The sequence below is a fragment of the Oreochromis niloticus genome, linkage group LG23, assembly GCF_001858045.2.
Source record: "Oreochromis niloticus isolate F11D_XX linkage group LG23, O_niloticus_UMD_NMBU, whole genome shotgun sequence".
Taxonomy (NCBI): Eukaryota; Metazoa; Chordata; class Actinopteri; order Cichliformes; family Cichlidae; genus Oreochromis; species Oreochromis niloticus.
The window spans coordinates 42983159-42996933 of record NC_031986.2 but is presented as its reverse complement, the minus strand read 5'-3'; the positions used below and the strand labels follow the sequence as shown (position 1 = coordinate 42996933).

Below are 13775 nucleotides of genomic sequence, written 5' to 3'. Positions count from 1 at the left end.
CATGTTAACACACCTGCTCCCAGCAGTTGGTGCCAGTCGTTGCAGCTTTAAATCAGCTATAACGCACTTGGTTGATTTTGCACTGGTATGTATTCAGTAAAGTTCACATGGTATTCACCTGAGGAAGGCATTTGTCTACACCTCACTGAATACTTCTCTAAAAATCTATCTTTATCTTCCCCATCTCCAAGCCTGGAACAAGTATTACATCGTTTTGCAGTGATCCTGAAGCATCATCCACAACACACCAACCCCAGCTGATATGCATCGGTGATCTAAAGAGTGCAACCAGGGAGTACATCATTGTTGCTAAGAATGACAGAGTAACCATTTCTCTGAATGAAGCCCAGACGTGTGTTGTGGATAAGCTTTTCAAACTGTACTGGGTATGTAACTTGTCCTATCCAGCACCGCTTGTCTTCACCTTCTTTGAGTTTGTCTATGACCTGCCGCTGTCCACCCAAAGGAAAACCAAAGTACTGGAGCTGATTGCACATATTAAAGCATGCAAGTAAAATGTTCATCTGTCCAAAATGTAGAGAGTCTCTGTTCACAAAGGTGAGAAACCTCATTTGGCATCTTTGTCAAATACACTGCTTATCGGGACTCTGACCATTTTTATGCCTATGCAGTGGAAAGGTCAGACAATATGAACTGATTGGCTGAAATTTTTGATTTTCTGCCTTTATATATAGTGACAAGCTTTGATGCTAATAAGCTGTATTTAAACCCAAGGTACATAATTGTATAACCTGGATGCTATATTCGCCAAAATGTATGTTTTTCTGCTTGCATGCAACCTCACATTTGTTGAATGTTGACAATTTGTTGAAGATGACAATTGTTACCTTTAAAAGAATTTAATTCATGTATTGTCTGGACATGATTATATCAGAACGTGTGTGTGTGTATATGATATTTTGCCCTTTTTTCAATTTTTTTTGACATTTTAATGATCTAGAGAGATAGAAAATTAGTCAGATATGAATTTTGTTTGATTTTGTCAAGTAAAAATTGTGATATAGCTTTGGCTAAAATTGAATTTAAAACATTTTAATTGAAAAGATTCTGACAGCTGTTGTTTATTCAGTTTGTAATGATTTATAATATGCTAAATAAAAAAATGGAATTCAATAAATGTATAATATATACCCATCTTTTTTCTCCTTTTTTTCAAAAATTGAAATGTACACATTTTAACACATCTTTGTGTCAAAATAACACATCCTTGTGTTTACGTTTTTTAACACAGAAGATGTGTTAAAGGAGCAGACACATTAATTGTGTTAAAACTGACACATCATGTGTTGTCCCTGAGCTGATGCAGCACATGTGTTAAAATTTAACACATCATGTGTCAATTTTAACACATCCCTTCTAAGAGTGTATGATAAGAGTGAAGCGGTGATATTTGGATCTATTTCCGTTATGATTTTCTTCTCCTTTGGGACAAGCTGGAAGAGGTGGCTGGAGAGGGAGGTCTGCAGACCTGGTCCTGGATAAGAGGAAGAAGATGAATAATTGGATGCATGTAACATGGGCAGCGATTAAAGGAGAGGGAATGTCTAGCTTGTAATCAGCACTCAGTGCAAATGTCTGCACCTCTGAAGTACATTTAGTGTCCATGGCATAAGAAATTTGCCCATCTGAAAAGGCAGCATCAACACTGAAAGGTATCCTCCCATCCAGATGATATCTTTTCTCAGGGTGCATTCTGCTTTTATTTACAATTTATTTTTAACTTCTTAGTAATTGGGGTTTTAAAATCTAAACAACAGATATATCCTGAAGTCTTATATTTTAATGTGTTACCTAATTAGATATTCTTAAAAAGAAGAAGATAAAAAGCATAATTTTGGCTCTATGATTAGTTGGCAAGTATTATTTCACAGATATGCAGATAATACTACAACCAAAGAACCACAGGCCACCTGTTTACCATGTGAACAAAACAGGTGTGGCCACAAAAACATAACTCGGAACTGAAAATGTCTTTGACTGAAAATGACTTTATAAGGACATGCTTTAAGTTACTACAGTCTCATCCAGCAGCCTATCCATTTCATCTAGTAGGAGGTACGTTCATGTTTCATCTTTACAGTAATGTTTTGTACTCATAAACAGAAATCTGTTGTAACATGTCACTTAAACAAACACTTATGTTTATTTTCTACGTTCCAGTTTGACAGAAATGGCAAATCTAGTCAATTTCAGCTATGATCCATCTAACTTCAGCTATTAGGATTATTATGAGGATGAAATCTGTGATACGAGTGAAGCAATGAAATCTGGATCCATTGCCATTCCGATTTTCTTCTCTGTTGTGATCACACTGAGCCTGACAGGAAACATTCTTGTCCTCATAATCCTGGCTTTGTATGAAAACTTAAATCTCTGACCAACATTTTCATCCTCAACTTGGCCATCTCTGACCTCAGCACACCTAAAGACATCATCAGGGTGTTTCTGTCTGTCCTGATTTGGATTATCAGTACTGGAGCATCCATGCCCTCCCTACTCTTCAGCTCAATCACCAAGGTCTACCACAGTGACAGACAGACACAGGGCTGTGAATATAGTCATCCACTGTGGGAAACTGTTGGTGTCATCCAACAGAATGTTTTCTTCCTATTTGCTTTTGCAGTCGTGACTTTTTGCTACATAAAAAGTATGGAAAGAACAAGATCTCACACAGAGAACAGAGCTGTCAGATTTGTCCTCTGTAGAATGGTCATGTTCTTCATTGGCTGGGTGCCGTACAATATTGTCACCTTTTTGGGGGTGTTGCCTGCTCATTTGGTGCCACTATTAAATGAATGTAAAGACTAAGACTTTTGAAGTCAGTGTGAGTTACAGTGGAAAACTTCAATGTATCAATGTCTTAGGTGCTCAGTTTGTTTTCTTGCATGTATTGCTTTTTTGTTTTTTCCCAACATCTAGTGTGCCTTTAGTAAAATTTCTTATATTAAAAGAAGATGGAAATGGCCTCCCATCTCATTATATATAGCAACTTGCAATCAGCTTCCAAATTGTACTTTGCGCGCGCGCGCGTGTGTGTGTGTGTGTGTGTGTGTGTGTGTGTGTGTGTGTGTGTGTGTGTGTGTAAGTGATTTCAACATTTTACCCCATTTTTTTGTTTTTATGGTGCAGTTTTTAATAATAAACATAATTGTAATATATAGCAGTATAAACCACACTGAACTGTGTGAAATAAAATAATTTCTTTGAAAATAAAAAAAACATACCTCAAACATGCATTGTGAAAAATGTCAAATTTTTGTTTTTGTTTTTTATTTATAGTCTGTATCACATTTAAATGGCAAATGTTGATCCAAACTGCATTAGAGACAGGCTTATTTACAATCCAACAAAACAGAGTTTCAAAATACACAAAAAACTAGTTGTATTAACTAATTATTGTTAAAAAAAAATAAAATAAAATAAAAATCACAGTCATTTGGTGGTCATTAAAATGTGTTCAGAGTTTGCAAATTGAGGATGATTCATCTCATAAATCACGACACACTGCTCTCCCCTACATAACCTGCCTCTATTATTTAAAAGTATCGGTGAGTAAATAAATACCAAAAAATAACAACCAAAAACTCCACATGGGAAGACAAAGCAGCACCACTGTATCTGCCTAATTTTTCAGACCAGGAAATTAGACTTTTATCGTCGTTTTGTTTTGGAGGCAAAGCTGGTGTGGCCACGAGAATCAAACTAGCAGTGATGGGCAAAGAGACTTTGTGAAACAATGAAACATTTAAAGCCGAAGTTGTATCGAGGTTTCCCAAATATCTGAAATCAGTTTCCACAGTGACACCTACTGGCCAGTTTTGCTGTGTGAAACAATGACGCACACAAGTTAAGTCAAAGTAAACTTTATTGTCATCTCGGCTGTATCCAGTGCAGCATACAGAGAGACGAGATGATGAGCCTCAGTGCAAAAACAAGCTAATAAATAGATATAAAAAAAGAGAAGAAAATAATAAATATACGCTTAAGAGTTACAATTACAATTTACAGTTTGGTGTGGTTTTAAGCGTTGCATAATTCTAAAGAGGGCTTAAAAAAATACCAGGCTTTAAATAATGATTGACAGATGTTTTGGAGAAGTACCAAAGAATGAGACTGTTAAAGAAAACGAACTGTGACTGTATGTGCATCAGAAAATACTATTTTGTGATAAAAACACAGTATTTCAGCTGTTAACTCCCGAACTTTGCAATCCTCAAAGAAATGGTTACTGAAGCTTTCTGGTAGTTTCGTTTGGTTTGTTCCTCACACTGTTAAATAAAACTAGAAGCTGCCCTGATGTTTTATTTTTTTGGTTTTATTGGTTTGGTCACAGTTTCTTCATAAATAAGTATTTAAATACACAAGACTAAATTTGCTTTCCTTCTAAATAACTAAAAGACAAGTTTCATTATGTTATGGTATGTTTATTCTGACCAATTACAACAGTTCATTTCACACTGGCCAATTCCTTTTTAAATCTGAACATGTCATGGTACAGAAGTGGCTCATCGGAGGATAAAGAAGCCTTTTCTCACTTTATTTGTAATTTCCGGTGCCGCGGATGCTGTACCTTGTGACGTGATATGACGTCTGACTCAGTCTGAGTATCATGTTTTGATTTCACCTACCTTTGTTTGTGAGATATTTACAACACGTGTCAGTGGGAATTAAAAAAAGGAGGTGTATGTGAAGGTTAATGTGTCTTTTCTTGTAGTTTTGTCTTTAGGCTTTCACACTTTTTTCCAACAGTTTCTGGCTTAAGATGAAGTCGCTTAATGCAGCAAAATATTTTATATTTTCAGTTGAAAGTCGAGAAAAAGAGAATAGATGGGATATAGAGCTGAAAATGATTTCCTGCTTTATTTTTCTCTTTGAAAGCACAGCAGGTTTCTATTGCAGTAAGTTAATGAATGTGCCGCTCTCGCTCTCTCTGCTGATCTGAGTTAGTTCCGCTCACTCAGCAGTTCGCTTCTTTTTCTCATTTGTATCAATTTGTGTAATTAAGTGGATGGAAAGTTCACACTAGTTTTCACAACACGGCAAAAATGATAACGACACAGTTGGTATTTACCCTTATCCATGCGCGTGTGCTCGCTTGTAACAAACAGTTAAAAACGTGAATTCAGTCATTCATGTCAAGGTAAGTCACCTGCCGAAGCTGTGGCTAAACGCACCAAAATCTGCGTTTAGCGTCACGTCGCCACACGGTCACGTGATGCGGGTGTTTGACTCACACTTGGAAGTAGTGTTTAGAAACATCGGCGCTTCAGTGGCTCGACACACTGCAAAAACGTCAGCATCGAGTGTCTCATCCCAACGTACTATTGCAAAAAATAAATACATAAAAAATAAAGGTACCGCAGAAGGTGTTTCAACCAACAGACTTTTGGCATTTCATCAAGCAGAGGTACGTTATTTATTTATTGTCTTTACAATACTCTTTTGTATTTATAAAGAGAAATCCATTGCAACGTGTCATTAAAGTCATACCCTTGTCTCCTAGATTCCTGTGTGACAGAAATGGCTAATCAAGTCAGTTTCAACTTCAGCTATGACGATGACTACGAGGATGAAATCTGTGATAAAAGTGAAATGGTGATATTTGGATCCTTTGCCATTCCGATTTTCTCTGTTGTGATCACACTGAGCCTGACAGGAAACATTCTTGTCCTCATAATCCTGGCTTTGTATGAAAATCTTAAATCTCTGACCAACATTTTCATCCTCAACTTGGCCATCTCTGACCTCGTCTTCACCATTGGTCTTCCCTTCTGGGCCATTTACCACGTCCAGGGATGGGTGTTTTCTGAAATTCTCTGCAAAGTTGTAACTTTTATCTTCTTCACTGGGTTCTACAGCAGCATTCTCTTCCTGACCATCATGACCATCTGCAGATACCTGGCTGTGGTCCATCCTCTGTCTGACCTCAGCACACCTAAACACTCCATCGGGGTGTTTCTGTCTGTCCTGATTTGGATTATCAGCACTGGAGCAGCCATGCCTTCCCTACTCTTCAGCTCAATCACCAAGGTCTACCACAAAAATAATTACTCACAGGGCTGTGAATATAGTCATCCACTGTGGGAAACTGTTGGTGTCATCCAACAGAATGGTTTCTTCCTAGTTGCTTTTGCAGTCGTGACTTTTTGCTTCATAATAATTATGGAAAGAATCACAGTGACAAGATCTCTCACGAGGAACACAGCAGTCAAGTTAGTCTTCTGTAGAGTTGCTGTATTCTTCAGTGCCTGGGTGCCGTACAATGTTGTAATCTTTTTGAGGGTCTTGCCTGCTCATGTGGTCCCACTATTAAATGAATGTGAAACAAGCATCCAGCTTGACTATGCATTCTATGCTTGCAGGCTCATTGCGTTCTCCCACTGTTGCCTGAATCCCATCTGTTATGCATTTGTTGATGTGAAATTTAGGAGTCATTTAAAGTTATTGCAGGTTAGAATGGAAAACCTCATATCACGTAGAACAATGGACTAGCTACTCAGTTGATTTTCTTGCATAGGTTAATTGCCCTGTTAATTTTTTTCTCTCCCAGTGTGCCTTTAGTAAAATTTCATATCGCGTATTAAATTTATCTCATTAAAAAACACATAGGAACTGCTCCATTTGTAATATGTTGCACCCTGCAATCAATTTCAAGGCTTTTATCATGTGTGTGTCTGTGTCTGTGTGTGTCACACAGTAGGAAGTAATTATTTGACCCTGTGTTGTTTTTATAATGTGGGTTTTATTAGTAAACTTAGTCACTGTATTTTGTCTCCTTGTGTTTTGTTTCTTAGCGAAATTTCAACTCATATCTCCCCAGAAACTTTTCATATGACTGAAAGTCATGTAGAAACATCTTTTTTATTAAAAAAAAAAACAAAAAACATTTTCAATAGGCATTATATAAAGTGAAAAACAATAATCTGCTGGAATACCATGAAAAGCATACAACAATTGGACACAAAGGGTCACGAATCGCTGTGTGACAGGCAGGAGATTGGACCCAAATGCTGGACTCATGGATAATGAAGGAGTGAACTAAAGAAGGCAGCTGTAAGGCTGTAAAAACTCTTCTTACAGAAAACAAAACCGAAAACGGGGAACTAGAAATACAAACTTAAATCTAAACACTAAGACACTGGGAAACAGAGTTGGGAAATAGAACGAGCGCAGCATGTTGAGGGTTCGACGCAACAACAAGCAGGGGATGACGGGACTAAAATACACAGCAGGGTAATGAGGAAACAGGACACAGAAGGGAAACACAGCTGGGACTAATTGGGCAGGACGAGACAAGGGAAGCAACACAGAATACAGACACGTACCTTCAAAGTAAAACAGGAAGCACACCAGCAGAACTTACAGACTCAGAGACCCGATACTGACACAGTAGAGAGGGAACACAAGGAGAGGGATAACTTAGACAGGAGACGTGGGACCAGTGCAGACACAGAGACACAGACTAGACACTAAACAGAGGGAGCACAGAAACCAGAACCTAATAATAGCAATTCCGAATAAGAATTAATCCAAAACATAAGACACTCTTAATCCAAACAAAAACACTGATTCAACAGACTCAGGACCATGACACAAAGTTAGGTTGAGTCAACATTTCATTTAGTATTGTTATAATTTGTGATCTCATACTAATTTACCATGAAACAGTTATGTTTGCATTTAAAATGTTTTACGTTATTTCATGTTTAACCAATATAAGTTTTTATTTTAATCATATATTTTTATCATATCATATATATATACATAATATATTCTGTTATTATATCTGCTAAACCACTATCCACAAATATTTGTATTTTTTCAGCATTACAAAACTGTAAGATCATGGGCCAAAATATCCTTTGGCTTGATGAGCTGAATCTCAGAGTCTAGGAAAAGTCAATATAACAGCACTGACACTCTCACTGGAATCATCCTGGAAGAGAAGCACACAGAAGTGGAAGTGATCTCAGCACATTGTGGAGTCAAGTCTGCGTCCCTTTCTCCTGTACTTCATCCACTGAACTTCCAAACTATGCATTATTGAATCAGATTTTAAGTTAGTGTTAAAGCTGCACAGGTTGTGTGCCCTATCCCACAGATAGGTTCACTGACAGGTCCAGGAAGTCTGTGGTATAGAGCACCTTTGAAAGGTGATGCATCTCAAGATTTGCAGACTTCCTGTTCAAAAAAGAGTGTGGAAAAAAAGAGTCTTAAAAAGACTGTTGTTGTTGTAGCACTGCAGTTATTTTACTGTATTTTCATCCATATTTCCAGATGAGAGTGAGAGAAAAAATAAATACATTTGCCACATCATCATACAGAACATTTTTTGTTTACTGTAAAATACATTTCATTTTCACCACAGAGAGGTAAAGCATTCAGCACATTTACTCCCTGAAAATAAACCATCCATCCAACCTATTGGTGACACATGAAAGAAATAAAGTGATTCTACATATTTTTGTGTGAGACAGACAATACGTGTGTCGGTTCAGACTCTAGACATGTAGGAACACGTGAATTTAACCATCAAATGTTTACATATTCCTTAGTTTGTTCTTTTGTTTGTTTTTACAGACATAATTTTATTTCAAGTGTACATAGCTAAGGCAGCTCATCAAAATGTCAAAAGGTAAATTAAAATGAGTGTGATGAAGCCTAGGGTTAGAGTTAGTCCTGAAATCCTTTGTAGGTCAGTCAATTATATATATGACTTTAGAATAATAAATGAAATTACACAGATTTCCCCTAAAATGATATCTAACTTTCCAGAAATATTCATTGATACACACAAAAAACACAGAGTTTAGTAGTGTGTTTAACTAATGCATTAGACTTCCAGTCATAAAAACAAGAAAACACAAATATTTTAGAAATCTGTAGAAAAAGAAAACTTGTTTAAAACTGAAAACTGTAAATAACAAACTGAATTCACTTTTTAAACCCAAATCTGAGCCTGATCACTGGACTTCTCTTAGAAATCAGAAATGAATCAAAAACTATTTCTTTTCCTGTTTAGACTTAGACACCAATTTAAGGTAAGGCCATAACCTGGTGAGCTGAGGTGTAATGCTAAGTTTGATTAGGTATGTCTCTGAAGCACATGTATATGACTAAATGCACTCACTTGATGAAGTTGGAGCTTGTTGGTTTCCCCTGCCACACAAACACCCACATACATACATGGCATAACATGGCAACTAGCAACAAGTAATTAGATATTTTTAGGTACTGTTTCATTTTATCAGTAAAAAGGATTTGACAAGTACACAACACTCTCCTGAAAATGTATCAAAACAGAACTACTGTTACAAAATTAAGAGCTTTTGTTCACTAAAGCAGTAAAGCAGTTAATTTGAAAATGAATATGAAGAAATACAAAGGAGCAGATATAATCATCACCTCAAGACAGCTGGTGAGTGGGTCCATAGTGTAATGTTTAGCTCACTTAACTCACAAGTGAACAATCCACGGTTTGAGAATGGAAGGTGAGACAGAGGGTAAGATGGTTGTATTGCAACATTACACGTGTGCTGCCCCAGCAGCTGCTGCAGTTTTGTGGTGATGCCATAGCCTAATAATAAAGCAAATAATATAATGTCTTGATGCTCAATCATCCAGGAAAGTAAATCTCCAAAAGTATATTCTGTTCATCTGGACGTAGCGTTTTGTGGGAGAAACGTTTCGTCACTCATCCAGGTGACTTCTTCAGTCTCGGCTGACTGCAGGTTTCCCCAATCTTATAAACAGTACATTTGCATAATGACTAAAACCAGCCCACTGAGGAACAATGGGCTGGTTTCAGTCATTCGCCATCTTACAATGCTGTGATTGCAGCCATTCCCCAACTCTCTGTGAATGGGACTCATGGACATTGATCAGTGGGTTTTGGTCAGTGGTTGTTGATCAATGGTCATGAGAATTTGCATAATTAAGATTAAGGAACTGACCTCCCAGCCTATTGTTCCTTCAGTGGGCTGGTTTCAGTCATTATGCAAATGTCCTGTTTATAACGTCTTGATGCATTCTCAATCATCCAGGAAAGTAAATCTCCAAAAGTTGAATCTGTTCATCTGGACGTAGCGTTTTGTGGCGTTATGCAAATGTACTGTTTATAAGATTGGGGAAACCTGCAGTCAGCTGAGACTGAAGAAGTCACTTGGATGAGTGACGAAACATTTCTCCCACAAAACGCTACGTCCAGATGAACAGATTCAACTTTTGGAGACAAATAATATAATTAAAACAAATATCAAGATTCCATCCATCCATCCTGGAGCCCTGAATTGGGTTCATTTTTCTTATGAGAGAAAATGAGTAAACCCGAGTATACATTTTCAAAATGTATTAATATAAAGGTTCAAGTTAGTAACAGTGTCTCCTCCTCTGTTCAGCATGCTAAACAGAAAAAGAGCACCGTAGCCAAGCAGTAAACACTTTTATTATGAGACAGAAACAGAATAGTAATATGAATGGTTAAAAGTCATGGTTCAGACTTGGCTTCTCCCCTTATTTGGAGCTGGGTCCGGCCCTTGGGTCATCTTACATCTCCTGGAGCGGACATCTCCCTGTAATGAGAACAAAAACAGCTCCTCCCTACTTTTGCAGTTTCTATGGAAATGTTTTCCTCTTGGCTGGTGTCAGCCTTTACCAAACACCTTAAAGATCCCGTACCTTGCTGTGCTATCTACACCACAGTGCAGGAAGCATCCCCCAAACATTCCTAAGGCGGGGGCGGGGGGCTCCTTATTTGTGCTGCGTGTGTTGTATGGGTGTGCCATTTTGTTTCAACACTATAATACATATTTGTGTAATAAAAGATAAAATATTCTGTGATTGTGTGATTAAAAAAGATGTGGCAATTATGGAATATAAAATAATGAGATATATAAGCATCAAAGATAAAAAATAATAGATAAAAAATAGAAACAGATGACTATTCATCCTTAAATTAGTATCATAAATTAACCTAATCCCACACATGTCTTCAGACTCTGGGAAGAAGCCACAGTTGAAGCTTATAAAGTTGGGCAAACCTGCAGTCTGCTGAGACTGAATAAGTCACTTGAATGAGTGATGAAACATTTCTCCCACTAAAAACACTAATGTTTTCTCTGCAACATAAAAAATAACCTATTTAGCTGAATGAAATATTCACTTTTATTGTGAAAATGACATGCACAACACCTGCAATGTTGTTGTTGTTGCTGCAGAGCTCACTTGTCATGCTCAAAGGTGACACCCGATGGAAGTTGAGCAGAACTTTAAAAAGTATAAGAAATTTTAAAATTAAATGGTAACCCTTCAGGCTAGCTTACATGAATTTTTAGAAAAGTGATTATTTTGCAAGAAACATGTCTTGCATGTAAAGTATAATTAATAATTAATAATGCCAAAGTGAAAGAACATGATAAACATATAGAAACGTAAAAAAGGATCATATAGAAAACATGAAAGTTTTGTTGCACTCACATGAAGTTTGAGTATACTGTTGGAGCCCTGACAGGAGATTTGTTGCAACTTGTTGTATATTTTATATTAGATAGTAAGTCAAAATAATAGGAAATTTTGTGCGCGTGGCTGTTGCTATAATAATAATTTTACTGGATAAATTAACAGCTTCCTGAATGGCTTACAGAGCTGGGATGGTGATCACGAAGGACAATGAGAACGTTCTTACAAAACTTGGGTCTAAAAAGAATTTTTGCCTGATTTGAGGAAGACAAACTCATCATTTAAAATTCAAGCAGACGTTGTACTAAAGTCTAACAGTACAGTCAAAGTTCATTTCAAATATTCACAGTAGCCTCAAAACTTATAGTCGAGATCCTGGAATACTTTAGTATAGTCTTAAATATATGAACACCAGATAGGTATGGGTTTCATGTTTTTTTAGTCCTAACTTTTAGCTTTCATTCCCCCCCAAAAGGAATATGGTTGGAAAACAAATGTACCAAGAGCAATCGGTATACTGAATAATGAGATGCTGTGATGGTCAACACTACAATCTTTGGTTTTCATAATTTTCCATTGTTAAGATGCTCACAAGATGTGATACAAAGCTCTCCAAGGTTAAAAATTAGAAAAATGTTTGAGCATCTTCTTCAGACTCCTTTCATTTGAGTTAGTATTTCCGATAGATGTTTTAAAGAAACTGGGTGAAAAGATTCCATAATTATGGGGTGTGGGAGAGCACAGTTGAATGGGCTATCTAAGGGAGTTATATTTCCTCTTAGGCCACTGATCTTATCTTGAAAAAAGCTTAAGAAGTCATTGCAATCCATATCTGAGAAGACTGGTGTACATGGAGTTGGAGAAGAGATAATCCTTTTCACTGTATCGAAGACAACCTTAGGGTTTCTTTTTCCTACTGCAGGTGGTTTAGAGAAATAAGTGGCTCTTGCATCTTTCACTATATCGTTAAAGGTAGATAATAGTTCTTTCAAGTGGAGCTTATAAACTTCAGGTTTTGTGGCTTTCCAGAGGCGCTCAGTTTTACAGCAAATTAGCCTAAAGCTGCAGATAGCTTCTGTGAACCAGGGCAGGGATTTAACAGTGCCACCTTTCCTGATTTCAAGAATTTTTAGACATTGTGAATTGAAGGAGGCCACATGCTGTCATCAGTTCCAGGTAGATTATTATCAAAAAAATTCCACAAATTCTTCCACAACAGAGTCAGTAATTAGTCGTAAATGCTTCACATGAACAAAGGGCAGAGAGTCGCAGATAAAGGAGAGATCAAATAAAAGGTATTTATGATCGCTTATAAAAATGTCCTCACGACAGACTGGTCTGATAACCAGACCCAGTGACAGAATCAGATTTGATTCTGTGAATCTGATTCTGCCACAAAAAAGGTCTAAAAGATTAAGAAAATCAGAAGCAGCGTGGCATAAACTGTCACTGACATGGAAATTAAAATCCCCTAGCAGCAGGATTCTTTCCAGCTTGATGGTGGACGATAAAAAGTCCCCAAACTCCACAAAGAAACTCCTAGCTAATCCCGGTGGTCTATAGATTAATATCAGATAGAAAGGGTTAGTGCTATTAGGCTTCATCATCTGAATCTCAAATTAGTTAAAAGAAGAGGTCTTCATCAGATGACAGTTTAAGGAGTTTCTTGCTCTAACAGCCAGCCCACCTCCATCTCCTGAAAGTCGCGGTGTGGTTAGACAAATACTTGTAATTCAAGTATTAATAAATGGTGTAAAGAGGAAGTGGACCACTCAATCACAAGTTTCATCCACTTGAAACTACAGCATGTGCTGCAAACTGAAACCTTTGTTTATGTCTATGGTCCATTTGATGACTCACTCAGTTAAACTCTGCCAAGATACAGAGATGCATTTATCAACTGCTTAGAAAATGATTAAACTTGCTGTAACTTCCTGTTGTTCTTAGAGCCGTACTAATGTTCTTCTAGCAGCTTCAATGTATATCTTCATTTGGACACATGTAAATAAATGTAAAGAAATATTCATACTTGGTGTCAAATCTAATTTTAATGTTATCTATATAAAACATAGTGTCTGTAAACATAATTGTGAAAGGAACTTTTGAACTTTCAGGTTTCTTAAGAAGTGAGTCGTAACTCCTGCTTAGTAAATGATTGACTTCTTCTTGTGCTGAATAGATGTCAAGTCCTAGTTTCAAAGCTGGAGACTTTAATTTTTAGCAAACAGAAGGACAAGTTACAGCCAGTGGATGCTTTATTAGAGACCTTGCTGTCTTAATTCTTTGTGATTTTGGTC

At 37.0% G+C, this 13775-nt stretch overlaps 1 protein-coding gene and 1 pseudogene across 1 annotated transcript; both read left to right on the top strand.

Annotated features, from left to right (window-relative positions):
* The first annotated feature begins 516 nt into the window (after positions 1–516).
* On the top strand, positions 517–2829 carry LOC112843929 (C-C chemokine receptor type 2-like; annotated as a pseudogene).
* A 2240-nt stretch (positions 2830–5069) lies between these two features.
* On the top strand, positions 5070–6773 carry LOC100691975 (chemokine XC receptor 1). The gene is made up of 2 exons (XM_003440025.5): positions 5070–5428; positions 5525–6773. Exon 2 carries the CDS (start codon positions 5542–5544, stop codon positions 6511–6513), a length of 972 nt encoding a protein of 323 aa, XP_003440073.1. The 5' UTR covers positions 5070–5428; positions 5525–5541; the 3' UTR covers positions 6514–6773.
* The last annotated feature ends 7002 nt before the right edge of the window (positions 6774–13775 follow it).